General features: G+C 48.0%; 1 protein-coding gene across 6 annotated transcripts in view; it reads right to left on the reverse strand.

Moving 5' to 3' along the window:
* Window positions 1–18,290, reverse strand: part of PTPN23 (protein tyrosine phosphatase non-receptor type 23) — a 33,865-nt gene extending 15,575 nt beyond the window's left edge. For 2 of the 6 annotated variants that reach the window (XM_054550878.2, XM_054550879.2), the window contains exons 1-2: window positions 2,712–4,041; window positions 1,806–1,880 (exon numbers count right to left, since the gene is read on the reverse strand). Coding sequence is in view for 2 of the 6 variants with exons in the window: in XM_009239088.4 (XP_009237363.4) it covers window positions 1,806–1,880; window positions 18,014–18,097 (159 nt within the window). In the remaining 4 variants the exon portion in view is untranslated. The other 4 variants (XM_009239088.4, XM_009239086.4, XM_063722532.1 and 1 more) reach the window with 4 other exon arrangements.
* Window positions 18,291–19,119: the final 829 nt, after the last annotated feature.

The following is a 19,119-nucleotide window of genomic DNA, read 5'->3' on the forward strand; positions in this document are numbered from 1 at the left end:
TGAATAACTGACATAGAAAATATCTTCACCAGGCCGGGCGCAGTGGCTCGCACCTGTAATCCCAGCACTTTGGGAAGCTGAGATGGGTGGATTACCTGAGGTCAGGAGGTCGAGACCAGCCTGGCCAACATGTTGAAACCCCATCTCTACTAAAAATACAAAAAATTAGCCGGACATGGTGGCAGACGCCTGTAGTCCCAGCTACTTAGGAGGCTGAGACAGGAGAATCGCTTGAACCTGGGAGGTGGAGGTTGCAGTGAGCTGAGATCGCGCCATTGCACTCCAGCCCGGGTGACAGAGTGAGACTAGGTCTCAGAAAAAGAAAAAAGAAAATATCTTCACTCAGTGTAGACTAAATGAAAATGTATCCAAAAATTTACTGAGGGGTAGTATACTGACAATAGTTGCTAATACTGCTGGGTTATTGCAAGGATTGGTATGTGGTCCATGACAGACAAGAAAACACTAACAGCTACTAATTTCTATGGCATGTATCTACATCACTAGTACTCAAGCTCAGTCATGCCGGTGCAGACTCTCACACTTCTAACAAAAACATAAGGGAAAACATGTTGCTATCCAATAGTACATACAATAATCAGGAAAAAAATACAGCATACCTCATTTTATTGCACTTCACAGGTGCTGTGTTTTTTACAGACTGAAGGTTTGTGACAATTCTGCATCACACAGGCCTGTCGGCACCATTTCTCCAGCGGCATGCGCTCATTTCATGACTGTGTCACATTTTAGTAATTCTCACAATATTTCAAACCTTTTTGTTATATATCTGTTATGGTCATCTGTGATTGGTGATTTTGATGTTACTATTATAATTGTTTTTGGTGCCATGAATTGCACCCATAGAAGACGGCAGACTTATAAATGTTCCGTGTTTTCTCACTGCTTCACTGGCTGGCCTTTTCCTACCTCTCTCCCTCTCCTCAGGCTCCCTATTCCCTGAGACACAATAATACTGAAATTAGGCCAATTAATAACCTTACAATGGCCTCTTAAGTGTTTAAGTGAAAGGAAGAGTCACACATCTTTCACTTTTTTTGTTTTGTTTTGTTTTCTAAACAGCCAGGATCTCACTCTGTCACTCAGGCTGGAGTACAGTGGTATGAACATGGTTGGCTCACTGCAGTCCCAACCTCCTGGGCTCAAGTGATCTTCCCTCCTCAGCCTCCTGCGTAGCTGGGGACACAGGTGTGCACCATCATGCCTGGCTAATTTTTTTTGTTTTCTGTAGAGACAGGGCCTCACTATGTTGAGGCTGGTCTCAAACTCCTGGGCCTGAGCTCCAGGAGGAACCAATCCTCCTGCCTTGGCCTCCCAAAGTACTGGGATCATAGGCATGAGTCACACGTCCAGCTGTCCTTCACTTTACATCAAAAGCTAGAAATGGGCCGGGTGGTTTCTTTTTTGTTGTTTTTGAGATGGAGTCTCGCTCTGTCACCCAGGCTGGAGTGCAGTGGCATGATCTCAGCTCACTGCAACCTCCACCTCCTGGGTTGAAGCAATTATCCTGCTTCAGACTCCTGAGTAGCCTACAGGCTACTGAGAACTACAGGCACATGACACCACACCCGCCTCATTTTTGTATTTTTAGTAGAGATGGGGTTTCACCATGTTGGCCAGGCTGGTCTCAAACTCCTGACCTCAAATGATCTGCCCACCTCGGCCTCCCAAAGTGGTGGGATTACAGGCGTTGAGCCACCGTGCCCGGCCTAGGCAGTTTCTTTATCTCCCTGTCAAACCAATCCTGTCTACCCATGCATAAAAAGACAATACTATCCTCCTACCTGTCTGAGCAACTCCAGCTTCTTCAGTTCTTCATTGTAGGCTTCTGGGTTCTCTCCATAATTCTTCAGGACAAACTATAGAGAGAGAAGAACATAAGCCAGTGGCAGAGAAGACCCCCGCCTTGCCCTCTGAGTCCTGGGCAAGCACCAACCAGGGCTCAGGATTAAGTGCAGACCTACAGCCATAAGCGTGTCTCCTGGACCACCAGGAACTTCACCTCCTCAACAGGCAGCACCAAAATGCTGACCACGAGAGCCTTGACCCTGCACCAACACTCTGGCAGGTCCTCCTAACGCTGCAGCCTCTCTACAAAGTCCAGGAGTCTGCCAGCTCAGGAAGCCAAGGAACTCAGCTGACTGAAATGGAGTCCTAATAAGGATTCCGAAAGGGTCACGAACTCAAGCCTCCCTAGAAGATCGGGCCCTGCTGTGTTTTGGGGTGACAACCATAACCCTAAGCTGATAGCAACTGCAGGCAAGAGGCACCAAACAAGAGTGGGAACAGAAAGCCTCTCTTACCAACCCATTCTCCTGGCCTGGGAAAGGATAGCATAGAAATATGTGATCTGCAGTGTCCTCATCTGTGAGGAAAGACCTACAGCTGTGTGAGGAGAATGGCCCAGGTGGGAGGTGAGAAGGGTAGTGACCTCCCCACATCAGAGAGAGCACCAGAGTGCCTGTCCACAGTGGCACTCACCACCTCCAGAGCAGACTGTCTTGGACAGTGAGCATACACACCCACCTGGAGGCAGAGGCTCAGCCCAAAGGGCCCCCTGTTCAACTCAGATCACCAGACTAAGGCAACTGCAACTGTCCCTGTTGCAGTACTCGCTGCTGGTGTCTTGGCTAGCAATCTGGGAGGCCAGATCCACTCACGCCACAAACACTAAGAGCGCTGATACCCACCTCACAGGGCTCCTTAAGGCCATGACCAAGGTTTGCAAGGTAGAGAGAGGTGGCTGAGAAAGGCTGAGATGAGGCAGCCTGCTCTGTCTGGGAGCACACTCACTCACATCATGTGTGTGGCCCACCTATCTTTCCTGAGGTCCCTTCCCAGGACCCAGGATGCATGGCTAAGGAATCAGCCACATGGGAACTGGGAAGCCGGTGTGACAGCTTCTGTCTGCCTGGTGAGCAAAGGGAGAAGAGGAACAAATGGCAGGGAGGCGACAGCTGAGCTAATTACAGCACCAAGCAACCCTTTCCCAAACCTCTGAGTCTAACCCTGGTTCTCCTGTTGGTTTCAGCTCCTGAAAGTCCCTGTGTCCATAAGCTCTTTTCTGTCTCCCCATGCCACCTCTGTCCTGGACAACCCACCCCTTCAAATCCGTCCCTTACCAAGTGGCCAGAATTGTTATTTCTAACACAACTCTGAGGTCACTTCTAGCTTTAAATCCTTCTGAAACACACACACACCATTAGGGAGAAGACAGACCAAAACATGCTTATCTCAGGACAGTGAGATGATAGGAAATGATGTGTAATCTAAAAAGAATGCGTGCAGTAGCTTCCCAAAGCCTCTAGGACCAAATCTAATCTTGGCACAGAGTTTATGACCCTGCACAACCTGTTCCTGGCCAGGTGAGGTGGCTCAAGCGTGTAATCCCAACACTTTGGGTAGCCAAGGTGGGAAGATCACTTGAGGTCAGGAATTAGAGATCAGCCTGGGCAACAGAGCAAGACCCGTCTCTACAAAAATAAACAACCTGCTCCCCACAACCTTCAAGGATTTTCCTCTGGCACCTCCCAGGGACAACTAGCCAATAGTACTTGGGAATTACTGCTCTCAGGTATCAATGCTTATCTACATTGTCCCTACTTTCTCTACTAAGACTCAGCCGAGATGTCACTGCCTTGAATATTAGCTGCTCTTCCGCTCACATTCCAAACATGCCTCCATCATACTGTGTGCCGACGGCAGGGTCATGCCAGTGACCCCAACCTCAAACAATAAGCATTAAGGAATGGGAGGGGCCTTATCAGATGTGTTGTATACTCAGCAAATGATTGCTTTTACAGGAAATGCAGAGGACAGATGAACACGAAAAGGAAACACTCAGAAAAATTCAGAAAATTGGGCAACAATGAACCCACTCTCTTCAAAAAATTAATGTCATGTAAAAGGAGGGGGTTGAGCAGTGGACTATTCTAGATTAAAAATGATTAAACAAGTTGGATATGGTGGCTCAAGCCTGTAATCCCAGCACTTTGGGTGGCTGAGGTCAGAGGACTGTTGAGCCCAGGAGTTCCAGAGCAGCCTGGGCAACATAATGAGACCCTATCTCTACAAATTAAAAAAAAAAAAAAAAATTAGCTGGGTATGGTGGCCCACGCATGTAGTCCCAGCTACTCAAGAGGGAGAGGTGGGAGAATCAGCCTGGGAGGTTGAGGCTGTGGTGAGCTGTGTGCACACTCCAATCTGTTTCCAAAAAATAATAATAATAATAACAAATGAATAAATAAGTGATTAAAGGGACAGAACACAACTAAATGCAATATGAGAACCCCAGCTGGATCTGAGTCTGCAAAAAAAAAGAAAAGTCATAAAAGATAGGGGAAAATCCCTCTGGGAAGTGAGGAGCGCCTCTGCCCGGCCGCCCCATCTGGGAGGTGAGGAGCGCCTCTGCCCGGCTGCCACCCGGTCTGGGAGGAAGTGAGGAGCGCCTCTGCCCGGGCGGCCCGGTCTGGGAAGCGAGGAGCGCCTCTGCCCGGGCGGCCCCGTCTGGGAAGCGAGGAGCGCCTCTGCCCGGGCGGCCCCGTCTGGGAAGCGAGGAGCGCCTCTGCCCGGCCGCCCTGTCTGGGAGGTGTACCCAACAGCTCCGAAGAGACAGCGACCATCGGGAGCCGGCCATGAGGACGATGGCGGTTTTGTTGAAAGGAAGGGGGGGGGAAGTGTGGGGAAAGGAAGGAGAGATCAGATTGTTGCTGTGTCTGTGTAGAAAGGGGTGGGCATAGGAGATTCCATTTTGTTCTGACTAGGAGAAATTCTTCTGCCTTGGGATGCTGTTGATCTATGGCCTTTCCCCCAGCCCCATGCTCTCTGAAACATATGCTGTGTCAACTCAGGGTTAAATGGATTAAGGGCGGGCAAGATGTACTTTGTTAAACAGATGCTTGAAGGCAGCATGCTCTTTAAGAGTCATCACCACTCCCTAATCTCCAGTACCCAGGGGCACAAACACTGCAGAAGGCCGCAGGGTCCTCTGCCTAGGAAAACCAGAGACCTTTGTTCATGTGTTTATCTCCTGACCTTCTCTCCACTATTATCCTATGACCCTCCCATATCCCCCTCTCCGAGAAACACCCAAGAATCATCAATAAATACTTCATAAATTTAAAAAAAAAAAAAAAAAAAAACACATAATTTTTAGTATAAATATGTTTATGTGATACTTATACTAAATATACCATGTGATATTTGGAATATACTTATACTAAAATGTATACTAAATGTGTTGATAACCTGAAATCGAAATTTAAAAAAAAAAAAAAAAAAAAAAAAAAAAAGATAGGGGAAAATTATTGTAGATTTTCTTAGGTATGATAGTAATATTGTGATTGTGTAGAATGTCCTCACTCTTAGGAAATACATGCTGAGATGTGTCTGGGAAAAGTGATGTCCAAAACTTACTTTCAAAGGGCTTGTGGGATCTCTCTCTCTCTCTCTCTCTCTCTCTCTCTCTCTCTCTCTATCTATCTATCTGGAGAGAAAACAAATAAGGTGAAATACATCCATCAAAACTAGGTAGCTGGGCACAGTGGCTTACGCCTGTAATCCCAACACTTTGGGAGGCCAAGGCAGGTGGATCACTTGAGGTCAGCCTGACCAACATGGTGAAACCCCATCTCTACTAAAAACACAAAAATTAGCCAGGCATGGTGGTGGGCACCTGTAATCCCAGCTTCTCGGGAGGCTAAGACAGGAAAATCACTTGAACTCGGGAGGGGGAGGTTGCAGTGAGCTGAGATTATACCACTGCACTCCAGCCTTGGCCACACAGCAAGACTCCATCTTAAAAAAACAAAACAAACAAAACAAACAAACAAAAAAAACTAGGTAACGCACTGGGTGCAGTGGTTCACACCTGTACTTCCAGCACTTTGGGAGGCCGAGTCCAGAGGATCACTTCACCCCAGGAGTTCAAGGCCACACTGGGCAACATAACAATAAATCCCATCTCTACAAAAATTAAAAAATGAATCAGCCAGGCGCAGCGCACATCTGTAGTCTCAGCTACTCCAGAGGCTGAGGCAGGAGGATCACTTGAGCCTAGCAGTTCAAGTCCAGCTTGGGCAACATACAGTAAATCCCGTCTCTAAAAACAAAACAAAACAAAACAAAAAAACTAGATAGTGAGAATTTGGGTGAGCACTGAATTATTCTTCCAATTTTTCTATATGTTTGAAATTTGGAAAACAAATGTCTTAAGAGTTGCTGAAGAGCTAAATGGTACCTGAATACCACTTTCCCCTATCGGTGGTTTTTATTTAGCCTTTTGTGGGTCCTTTGAGAATATGATAAAAGCCATGAAATAAATCCCCCTAGAAATTTTCAACTATGCACAAACATAAGGATTTACCAAGAACTTTAGGGAGCTGACAGGCATTTAACAATCCTCACTCTGATCTATCCAACTCCACCCCCTCTCCACTCCCTCCCTCAAAAATAATTACGACAACAACAACAAAAACACAACTATAAAAAGTGGCCTTGGCAGGGACCTCTGCCTAGGAAAACCACAGACCTTTGTTCATGTGTTTATGTGCTGACCTTCTCTCCACTACTATCCTATGACCCTGCCATATCCCCCTCTCCGAGAAACACCCAAGAATGATCAATAAATACTTAAAAAAAAAAAAAAAAAAGTGGCCTTGGGTTGGGCATGACGGCTCATGACTATAATCCCAGCACTTTGGTAGGCTGGGGTGAGAGGATCACTTGAGGCTAGGAGTTCCAGACCAGCCTGGGCAATATGGCGAGACCCCCATCTCTACGAAAAAAAATTTAAAAATTAGCCAGGAGTGGTGGTGCATGCCTGTGGTCTCAGCTAGTTGGGAGGCTGAGGCAGGACTGCTTAAGCTCAGGAGTTTGAAGCTGCAGTGAGCTATGATAGCACCACCTCACTTCAGCTGAGGTGTCAGAGTGAGACCCTGTCCGTATTAAAAAATAAAAATAGGCCAGGCACAGTGGATCATGCCTGTAATCCCAGCAGTTTGGGAGGCTGAGGTCGGCAGATCGTTTGAGCCCAGGAGTTCAAGACAAGCCTGGGCAACATGGCGAAACCCCATTTCTACAAAAAGCACAAAAATTAGCCAGGTGTGGTGGTGTGCGCCTATACTCTTGGCCAGTTGGGAGGCTGAGGTGAGAGGACTGCTTGACACCAGGAGTTCAAGGTTGCAGTGAACCATGATTGTGCCACTGCACTCCAGCCTGGGTGACAGAGTGTGACACTATCTCAAAAATAATTAATTAACTAAAATATTTTTTTTAATGTGGCCTAAACTATGAGGTAAAACTTGACTATATGAGAGAATGTTCTGTGGTTAACTCCTTTGCAGTAAGAGGTTTTGCCCACCCTTAGGTTAGAGAAAATGAGTAAAAGTGTAGCTCAGAGGTCTCGTGGGATAGAGGCCAAAGGAATCAGATGAACAGGAGACTCCTATGTCCTAGAAACAAGGCTTCCCGTGATATCACTAGGAACATCTGACCCTGCTGTTCACACAATGGTGACAGAAAGATGCTGCTCCCACCCCTAGCAAATCATGCCTAGAGGTCACATTCTATCTGAATCTCATCTCGGTCCTCCTCTAAGATCAGCAGCAGATGCTTACTGAGAACTTACCACAGGTCAGGCACTGTGCTGAGTGCCTAGTAATCACTCCGTCCTTAAAACAACCCTAAGAGGTAGACACTATTATCATCACCACTTTATAGATGAGGAAATGAGGAAACTGAGGCAAAGAGTTAGGGTATTCACCAAGGTCACGGTGCTAATAACTGATGGGGATATGACTGAAACCCAGGCATTTGGGCTCCAGAGCCCATGTTCTTTCCATATTAGACCATTTCATTTCTATTTAAATTGTTTTTAAGTTATTTTTTATTGTTTTACTTTATTTTATTTTATTTTCGAGACAAGGTCTTGTTCTGTTGCCCAGGCTGGAATTACAGTGGTACTGCAACCATAGCTCACTGCAGTCTCAAACTCCTGGGTCCAAGTAATTCTCCTTCCTTAGCCTTCCAAGAAGCCAGAACTACAGGCACATGCCACCATACTCAGCTAATTTTCTGTAGAGGTAGTGTCTTGCTATATTGCCCAGGCTGGTCTGGAACTTCTAGCCTCAAGCAATCCTTCTGCCTCAGACTCCCAAAGTGTTGGGATTATAGACATAAGCCATCACGCCCAAACTTTTTTTTTATTTTATAGAGATGGGGGTCTCACTATGTTGCCCAGTCTGGTCTTAAACTCCTGGGCTCAAGCAGTTGACCCACATCAACCTCCCAGAGCATTTCTATTTTTTAAAAATATGGTTCTTACAAACAACTCTGAAAAACAGGCACAGAAAATGAATCCCTGGCCACACAGTGAGTCAGTGGAGCAGCCAGGATATTTATGTTATTATTATTATTTGCAGCCTGTTAGAAGCAAAAAGGATATTTTTAAAACCCTAACAAAATCCTCTGTGACTGCTGATCACTCCTCCACTAAAAAAGAAGAAAGAGGCTGGGTGAAGTTCCTGGAGTAAGGGACAGAGACCTTGTCCCCATTTTGCTATGGTCTGGGACTCTGCAGAACTCGGAACAGTCTAGCGAGAAGTATGAAGTTCCAATGGAGGCCGAGAAGGCAGGCCCAGCAGCAGACCAGGAGAAAGAACCAGAGGCCCTGACAGGATCCCAGTACCTACACAACTAACAGGAAGAAGACCAGAGAACCTCCAAAAACAGCCAGGCTTTGGAGTACCTGGGGATCCTTTTCTGAAGGAATAAGAGAAGACCCATGGAGAGCTCTCAGTGAGGGCACATCCAGGGATCACAGCCACCGAGGGGAAAAAGAAAAGAAAGGAGTTACCAGATTACAAGTGGGAAACAGTGCCCCTGAGTTGCTGTGAAATCTGGACTTGGTTTTTGTTTTTTGGTTTTTTTTTTTTTTTAGAAATTGTCTTGCTCTGTCAGGCAGGCTGGAGTGCAGTGGTACTATCATAGCTCAATGAAGCTTCAAACTCCAAGTGATCCTCCCACCTCAGCCTCTTGTGTGGCTAGGACTACAGCTGTGTGCCACCATGCCCAGCTATTTTTTTTTTTTTTTTTTGAGACGGAGTCTCGCTCTGTTACCCAGGCTGGAGTGCAATGGCGCCATCTCGGCTTACTGCAACCTCCACCTCCTGGGTTCAAGCAATTCTCCTGCCTAAGCCTCCCAAGTAGCTGGGACTACAGGTGCATGCCGCCATACCTGGCTAATTTTTGTATTTTTAGTAGAGATGGGGTTTTGCCATGTTGGCTAGGCTGATCTCAAACTCTTTTTTTTCTTTTTTTCCTGAGACAGAGTCTCGCTCTGTCCCCCAGGCTGGAGTGCAGTGGTGCCATCTCGGCTCACTGCAAGCTCCACCTCCCGGGTTCACACCATTCTCCTGTCTCAGCCTCCGGAGCAGCTGGGACTACAGGCGCCCACCACCACGCCTGGCTAATTGTTTGTATTTTTAGTGGAGACGGGGATTCACCATGTTAGCCAGGATGGTCTTGATCTCCTGATCTCGTGATCCACCCGCCTCAGCCTCCCAAAGTGCTGGGATTACAGGCATGAGCCACTGCGCCCGGCCCTGGTCCCGAACCCTTGACTTCGTGATCCACCCGCCTTGGCCTACCAAAGTGCTGGGATTACAAGCGTGAGCCACCATGCCTGGCCCCAGCTAATTTTTATTTTTATTTTGTAGAGACAGGGGTCTTGCTATGGTGCCCAGGCTGGTCTCGAACTCCTGGCCTTGAGCTATCCTCCCACCTCGGCATCCCAAAGCACTGGGATTACAGGCGTGAGTCACCATGCCCAGCCTAGGCTTGGCTTTTTTCATGTGTAAAATGGGGTTAATATCACTTGCTACATCTAGCTCAGAGCTGTCATAAGGATTCGAGTTATTTCCTAAACAGGGAAGGAAGATGCTCAGGTGAAAATATTGTTTACAATAGGCCAAGACCTGTACTAAGAACTTACAAGCATTAGAAAGACAAACTCTGCATGTTCTCACTTATTTGTGGGAGCTAAAAATTAAAACCACTGAATTCATGGAAACCGACAGTAGAATGATGAATACCAGAGGCTGGGAAGGGTAGTGGGAGTTGGGGGGGGGGTGGAGTGGGAATGGTTAATGAGTACAAAAATATAGTTAGACAGAATGAATACAATCTAGTATTTGAGGCTGGGCGTGGTGGCTCACACCTGTAATCCCAGCACTTTGGGAGGCCAAGGCGGGTGGATCATCTGAGGTCAGGAGTTCGAGACCACCCTGTCCAAAATGGCAAAACCCAGTCTCTACTAAACAGACAAAAATTAGCTGGGCATGATGGCAGGTGCCTGTAATCCCAGCTACTCAGGAGGCTGAGGCAGTAGAAACGCTTGAACACGGGAGGCGGAGGTTGTGGTGAGCCGAGATTGTGCCACTGTACTCCAGCCTGCGTGACAAGGCGAAACTCTGTCTCAAAAAAAAAAAAGATCTAGTATGTGACAGCAAAACAGGGTAACTCTAGTCAGGAATAATTTATTACATTTAAAAATAAAAGTATAATTGGATTGTCTATAACACAAAGAAAGGATAAATGCTTGTGGTAATGAATACCCCATTTACCTTGATGTGATTACTATACATGTTTGGCCATATCAAGTACCCCACTAATTTTTGTGGGTACATAGTAGGTGTATATACTTATATACCTACTTAAGCCCAGGTGTTTGAGACCAGCCTGGGCAACACAGTGAGACCTTATCTCTAAAAAAAATAAGCAAAATTAGCAGAGTATGGTGGTGCGTGCCTGTGGTCCTAGCTATTCGGGAGGATGAGGTGGAAGGACCACTTGAGACCTGGAGGTAGAGGCTGCAGTGTGCTGAGATCGCGCCACTGCACTCCAGCCTGGGTGTTACAGCAAGACCCCATTTCTAAAAAAAATAAAAATAAAAAAGAACTTAGAAGCATTAATTTTGATTCTCAGAAGCTTATGAGGTACATTATTAGTTCCATGTTTCAGGTAAGAAAAGTGAGGACTGGATTAGTTATGTAATCTTTGTGGTAGCTAAAGGTCATTCAGCTATTAAAGGAATGAGAGGGGACCTAAACCAAGGTCTGATTCCAATAGCTATGCTATTTCCATGATGCTACTCTGCTATTTTACTGAGCACCAAACAGTAGAGAATTTTGTAGCTAGGTGAGATCACTGGAAACATCCATCCTGGTCCTGCCATGATTTTGCAGATTAGAGAAAGGGGAAACCACAGATGAGCAATGATAGTGCTAGGACCCCAAGACAGATTTCCTGACTCCAGACCTAATATTAATCCCTCTGTGTCACCTTCTCTTGTACTAGTATGTTCTCATTCTTCTATGTATGCTTTGCTCTTAATTTTATATAACATTTGGAATTTCATCATGCTAATTAAAGCAATAAGACAAGAAGAAAAGGCAATTAAAAGGCATCACATGTGTTAGTTTTTGTTCACCAATTACATTATGTTTCTTTTTTCTCCAGTTCCAGAGTTGACTCAAATGTAGGGCATTCCTTGGGTTACTCTAAGAAACAAACTTTTTTTTTTTGAGACAGGGTGTCTGACACCCAGGCTGGAGTGGCGAGATCTTGGTTCACCACAGCCTCGACCTCCTGGGCTTAAGCCATACCCCCCACCTCAGCCTCCCGAGTAGCAGGGACTACAGGTGTGTGCCACCACACCACACCTGACCTTTCTTTCTTTTTTTTTTTTTTTTTTTTTTGTAGAGACAGGGTCTTGCTTTGTTGCCCAGGTTAGTCTCAAACTCCTGGTCTTGAGTGATCCTCCTGCCTTGGCCTCCCAAAGTGCTGGGATTACAGGCATGAGCCAACATGCCTGACCAGTATTGTTAATTAATACAGTATATGTTCAGCTACTAAATTTCAAATGAGACTAACTATATTCAGAGAATGGCGTATTGCCAAGTGAAATCTTCAGCTCCTTGCTCCATGTCAGCAAGCCTGAAAGAAAACCGCCACAGGCCAAGAGTACTGGGGATAAAAACATACCTTCATCCTCCCCTTGTCTAATCCCTACAATAATACTCAAGGCCTCGTTCCCACATCTTTTCTGAATGGCCCCTTGCCTGTCTGAACAACAGTGAGGAAGACTCAGGTTACCTCTCCCAGAAGGTCCTAGAACTAGACTAGGTCATTCAACCAATGCTTATTAAGCACTCCCTATACACAAATATTTTATTATGTCCTGACTAAAGGAAAGAATCTGGTCTAAACTCTAACTGAAATGGATATAGGCCTCTGGTGTATGAGATTCAAGTCAGAGAATAATGGACAATCCAGGTCATCTGTGCCTGGAGCTGTTCTGCTGCAAATACAAGTGAACAGACAGGCTCAGGCAACTGGGTGACTCCAAATCTGTGACAAGAGATAAGACAGGTCACCACCACAGGTAACTGGCAATGTCCCATGCCCCTCACTGCTGAGCAGCCAGAGGCCTTTTAGGCCTCTAGTCCTCTTATTTACCTTTCTATGTGTGTGTTTGTGTATGTACATACATGTGCAAGCTAGTTTTTCAAGAGCCAGCCATCCCATGGAAAATCTGGAAGGGGAAAAAATTCCATAAGCCTGAAAAACCAGGCTTCTACCTGGATGTGAATAAAATGAATAGTAAAAAAAGGCAACAAGAGTGTGCACTGTGGGCTGGGCACGGTGGCTCATGCCTGTAATCCCAACACTTTGGGAGGCTGAGGTGGGAGGATCACTTGAGGTCAGGAGTTCAAGACCAGCCTAGCCAACACGGCGAAACCCCATCTCTATTAAAAATACAAAAATTAGTTGGGCGTGGTGGTACACACCTGTAATCCCAGCTACTCGGGAGGCTGAGGCACAAGAACTGCCTGAACCCAGGAGGCAGAGGTTGCAGAGAGCCAAGATTGCGCCATTATACCCCAGCCTGGGTGACAGAGCGAGACTCTGTCTCCAAAAAAAAAGAAAAAAAAAAAACAGTGTGCACTGTGTAGTGCAGGCTAACCTAGTGGTGGACAGCAAGACAGTCTGAATTCAGAGGAGGGAAAAGTTCTTTCTTGTTTCTGGCCCAAACACTGGCTGGGTGGCTGAGAGGACCCTAATGAAGTACAGTTCAACCCATGTGATAAACAGGAGGAAGGGAATTCCAGTAAGGGCCTGAGCAAGGGCAGTGACCAGATGTGGAAGGAAGAGAAGCTGAAAGTTCTCATAGGAGAGGACTGGGGAGTGAAGTTAGAGAGGCAGGCTGAAGCAAGCTGGGGACAGGCCATGAGCAGCCTGATGGGAAAGTAGAGATTTAGAGATCAACTCAGCCAGAGTGGGAGGATGGGAGATGAAGAGAAGCCAAGTGACAGGCAGGGTGGCTACCAGCCAGATGTACACCTGCACTTGAGGATGAGGGTTACTGTGTAGATTACCAGAAGGTAAGTTTCATGAAGACAGGGTTTTGTGGTGTTTTTTTGGAGACAGGGTCTCACTCTGTCGCCCTGACTAGAGTACAGTGGTGTGATCTTGGCTCACTGTAACATCCACCTCTGGGCTCAAGTGATCCTCCCACCTCAGCCTCCTAAGTAGCTGGGCCTACAAGGCACGCACCACCATGCCCAGCTAATTTTTGTATTTTTAGTAGAGATGGGGTTTCATCATATTGTCCAGGCTGGTCTCAAACTCCTGGATTCAAGCAATCCACCCGCCTCAGCCTCCCAAAGTGCTGGGATTACAGGTGAGAACCACTGCTCCCAGCCAAGACACAGGTTTTTGTCACCACTGTACCCAGGGCTGGCACATGAGAGGCACTCAATAACTATTTGTTCAATGAATGAATCAGGGATGAATGTAACAGCTCAGTCCAAGTAAGCCGGACTTGAGCTCAAGTACAGCTGGTTAAGGGCAAGTGTTTGGGCCAGAAACAATAAAGAACTTCAAACAGTAATACCTGAGGCCAAATCACTCACTGATAAAGAGGACAAGAGTCATCCATCATCAGTTTCCAGTGAATCAGCACTCTGGCCTCCAAAGCACAAGTTAAGAAGATGCAAGGCCAGCAGCATTTCCTCACTAAAAAATTACGTGGGTCTGGCTGGGTGTGGCGGCTCATACCTGTAATCCCAGCAATTTGGGAGGCCAAGGCAGGCAGATCACCTGAGGTCAGGAGTTCAAGACGAGCTTGACCAACATGGAGAAACCCCGTCTCCGCTAAAAATACAAAATTAGCCGGGCGTGGTGGTGCATGCCTGTAATCTTAGCTACTTGGGAGGCTGAGGCAGGAGAATCGCTTGAACCCGGGAGGCAGAGGTTGTGGTGAGCCAAGATGGTGCCATTGCACTCCAACCTGGGCAATGAAAGCAAAACTCCATCTCAAAAAAAAAAAAAAAATCACACGGGTCCAATATCCTAACCTAAAGTTTGCCACTGCAGGTCAAAACCATCCTGCTTTTCTGGCTTCTATTTCACATTATGCCATAATGGAAGGCTTGTCCACTGGGAGTGAAAATCAGTACTAGCCACCATGAAAGATATGTCAAAAGCCCAGCCCTCTCAAACAACGAACCCCTTTACCTGTCTGGAAAACTCTTATTCATCCCTTAAAATCCATCTCTGGCAAGCCTTCCCTGATGGCCCCTCCTCAGGCTGGTATTTCTATACACTGCAAATACTTTTAATCATTTTTTTTTTTTTTTGAGACGGAGTCTCGCTCTATCGCCCAGGGTGGAGTGCAGTGGCACGATCTCGGCTCACTGCAAGTTCCGCCTCCCGGATTCACGCCATTCTCCTGCCTCAGCCTCCCGAGTAGCTGGGACTACAGGCACCCGCCACTATGCCCGGCTAATTTTCTGTATTTTTAGTAGAGATGGGGTTTCACCGTGTTAGCCAGGATGGTCTTGATCTCCTGACCTCATGATCCGCCCGCCTCGGCCTCCCAAAGTGCTGGGATTACAGGCGTGAGCCACCGCACCCGGCCTACAAATACTTCTACTCTTAATGTCATCACTATAATTTTTAAATTTCCTTTATGAATTCCTTGAAAAAAAAAAAAAGGCTGTCTCTTATTTGTCTGCTTATCAGGGTTCAGCATAGTACTTAACCAGTTGATGTAAACAGAACCAATTTTCACCCTTCTATTCTAAATTAAATTCTAACCCTCAGCTCCAATTCACTGGCAGAGGTTCCCGCAGCTCAGAGCAAGGATAAAGCAGGACAAGGGTGCCAGCGGCAGAAGGCAGAGAAGGGGCTCTGCAGTTGGGGAAGGGGGTGCAGGTTGGGAAGAGTCCCCAGGCTGCAGTGGTGTCTGCACAGTCTCCTCCAATGTCTATAGGAGGACTTGTTTCATATCCGATACCACCTCGGGCTAAAGGGCTAATAAGCAACTCCTCTCCTGGAGGCCCAAGTGCATGGAGGGAAGTCACTGGTCACACAATACCCTTTGGGCTCGGTGTGAATGGTCAGAGCAGCAAAGGCTAAGTTCAAACAAAAATACTTCCTAGGAGTTTCTGGGCCAAGATTTTACCTACTGCATTCCCATATATTTATGGTCGCCATCTCTAAATTTCTGCTCAGCTGTAATTCAATCATTTGAGAAATATTTTTCTGACTGCCAACTATGTAGAGGGTACAGTTAGGCTCTGGGGAACACAGAGATGCTTCTCAGGTAACACACACTTGAACAGGGGGGTTAAAACACAGAATACATAACTGTCACCAGGGAAAGGATGAAAAGAGTTAAGGAATTAAGAGAAGAGAAAGATTAATCCAGGTAGAAAGATTAAGAAAGGCTCTGCAGAAAGGAGAGCTTAAGTAGACCTTGAAAGTTGGATGGGAGACAAGAAAATGGAATTCACAGAGATTGAAGAAGGGCACCTCACCACCACACAGGGCAAAATGAGAGCTCTTCTAGGCAGGAGGAATTCCATGACCAAAGGCACAGAAGAGGAAACAGAGTATGGTAAGGAAACAGCAAGTGACTGAGAACAGAATCTAGGGTACCTCTATCAGATGCACACAGTAGATGAAGCACACAGTGGGGACTCAATAAATGCTGAAAGAACTGGGATAAGTCTGGAAGAACTCTAATGGAAAACTAAAGATACTGGCTCTATTCCAAGACTCCATCTCAAAAAAAAAAAAAAAAAAAAGATACTGGATCTATTCTGTAAAATAGAAAACAGGAGTTTTGGCCAGGCGCGGTGGCTCATGCCTGTAATCCCAGCACTTTGGGAGGCCAAGGTGGGTGGGTCACGAGGTCAGGAGATCGAGACCATCCTGGCTAACACGATGAAACCCCCTCTCCACTAAAAATACAAAAAATTAGGCAGGCATGGTGGCGGGTGCCTGTAGTCCCAGCTACTTGGGAGGCTGAGGCAGGAGAATGGCGTGAACCCGGGAGGCGGAGCTTGCAGTGAGCTGAGATCGCGCCACTGCACTCCAGCGTGGGTGACAGAGTGAGACTCTGTCTCAAAAAAAAAAAAGAAAAGAAAAAGAAAACAGGAGTTTTGTTGTGTCTTAGAAAAATTCATCCAATTGTATTTGTATGAAAGAGCAGATGAAGGCCTGTAATCCCAGCACTTTGGGAGGCCGAGGCAGGCGGATCACCTGAGGTCAGGAGTTCGAGACCAGTCTGACCAACATGGCGAAACCCCATCTCTACTAAAAATACAAAATTAGCCGGGCATGGTGACGCATGCCTGTAATTCCAGCTACTTGGAAGGCTGAGGCAGGAGAATCGCTTAAACCCGGGAGGCTGACGTTGCGGTGAGTCGAGATCGTGCCATTGCACTCCAGCCTGGGCAACAAGAGCGAAACTCCGTCTCAAAAAAAAAAAAAAAAAAAAAAGGTAAAAAAAAGAAACAGCAGATGAAGAAGAGAGCAACGTCTGGATAACAGTTAACAAAATTCTAGAATTTTGGATCAATTGTCCTCATTTCCCGGGCCCAAGAGGCTAGATGATGGACTCAAACACTGTCTGAACTAAGGCAATGGTGTATGGCGATTAGAGGGGAGACAGCTTCTTGGGAAACTACTTCCAAACCCATTTTCTTTTTCCTATTTGTTTTCCCAAGCGTCTCGCTAAATGGTGCACCATCTAGATGGGGGCTTACTCTGGCATCTGCTGTGCTAAGCCCACAAGGCCCCCCACCTGCGACGGCCTCCTGGTTGTTCCTTTTCATTTCTGCTCTAGCCCTCAGTGCTACCAATACAGCGGATGTCTCGGAGGGCACCTGTGTTCAATCACCAAACCTGGACCTCTCCACGGAAGTTCCTTGCCTTAGTCAACGCCAAACTTGCCCGTCTGTTCTTCCAACACAGTAAGATTTCTCCGAGCTCTACAACACTGTTTATGCCCTCCAGTCGGTTACGAAAAGCAGTAATCCTCCTAAAAATGTCATGGGATTGTATTGTTTGGTCCAAAGAGACTCCCGAATGGGAGACCATACAGAATCGCAGCAATTGTAAAACAAACCCTCACCGCAGGGGTCGGGCATCTCCCTGGGCCACCGGGGCTCACGTTTTAAACACACGCCCTGAGCCATCCCCAGTGTCTGTCCCAGGTGGGTCGCGGACTTGACAGCGCACCGAGGGCCAGGCGCAGCAGAAGAATCCGCACGGTCAGGGCCGCCCACCGCTCCCGCGCGGGGCGGTCCTGGCATGGAGGAGGGGCGGGGCAGAACTGGGTCCCGAGCGTCAGAAGGAGGAAGTGTGGTGCCTCAGTGGGAACCGCGGATGACTCGGGGCAGAAGTCGGGAAGCGGGTTCAGATGAAGATGCAGGTGCTAGCACGGGGCTATCGGGGAGGAGAAGAATGGCCTGCGGGCGCCGGAGTGTGGGACAGGCTGAGGAAAACCGGCGGAGGCCCCTCCTGGCCTCACCGGACCCTGCGACCGGGCCTGAGGAGGTGATGGGCGCGCAGGGGGGCGTCACGCGCTTGCAGACGACGGAGATACGCGGCGGATAGGGGGGAAGATGGAAGGCAAGCTCACCTTCTTCACAGCTGGCTGGAAGTGAAAGTCACCAGCCTCCTTCAGGTCCAGCCAGATCATGGGCATGCGGGGCACGGCCTCCATGGCGCCTGGCACCCGCCGGCCACCCGGCCACTCCCGTAGCTGCTGCAGCTGCTGGCTCAGCCACGAGCCCAGCCCCGCCCCTTCGTGCCGGAAGTCACTGGTCACGGGAGGGAATGAAAAATGCCACCGGCCTGCCGGGAGTTGCGGTGCCCCCAGCCACCCGCCCGCGTAGACTTTTGCGCAGGCGCAGTCCCTGTTGCGCGTGCTCAGTCTTCTTCGCGCGGAGGGAGTAGGGCGGGGAGGAGCTCGCCAGGCCGAGGCGGAGCTTGCCAGGCCGAGGCGAAAGGGTTTCTGGGATAGTAGTCTTCCTCCACTAAACTGAGAGGCGCGGAGCGAGCTTATTCCGCGCTCCCGGGCAAAGCCCACCTGCCGGTCCCGCCCGCCGCGCTCCTCCCTCCTAGGAAGAGCATGAGCCCTCACCTATGAACTTGCCCTCCCAAGTATTGTCAAGGGCCATGGAGGACTGGTGCTGTGGTAGAGATGACGTGGAGGGCGGGCCGCTGGGAAGAGATGACGCGAAAACGGGCCTTAGAGAGGTTGCGGAGGGAGCACCTGGCCTGAAGGAGTCGGAGCTGAGAGCAGGGGGTTTCAGTCCCAGTGCTGCGAAGGCTTTCGAGCTTTGGAACAGAAGAATGACTGACCGGAGACTGGCCTACTCAGCCCAGCCTGGGAGACCGGGCAGTGCCCAAGGGAGACGGACGATAGGGAGGGAGCGCCTGGATGGAGGTTCTCAAGCGGAGCGAGGAGGCCCCGGGCTCTGTGGGGAAGTGGGTGGGGGAAGATATCCGGCCAGGTGAGCACCAGGGACGCCCACAGTATCTGGAAGGAGACCACGGAATGGAGAGCACCTGTTGCCTCTGGAGAGGGGACCTATAGAGCAGGAATTGTTAAATCATATGGCTGTATCACCTACTTTTAGAAATAAATAATAGGCTACTCGGGAGGCTGAGGCTGGAGGTTCAATCGCTTGAACCTGGGAGGCGGAGATTGCGGTGAGCCTAGATCGTGCCACTGCTCTCCAG

The sequence above is a fragment of the Pongo abelii genome, chromosome 2, assembly GCF_028885655.2.
Source record: "Pongo abelii isolate AG06213 chromosome 2, NHGRI_mPonAbe1-v2.0_pri, whole genome shotgun sequence".
NCBI classification, from domain to species: domain Eukaryota; kingdom Metazoa; phylum Chordata; class Mammalia; order Primates; family Hominidae; genus Pongo; species Pongo abelii.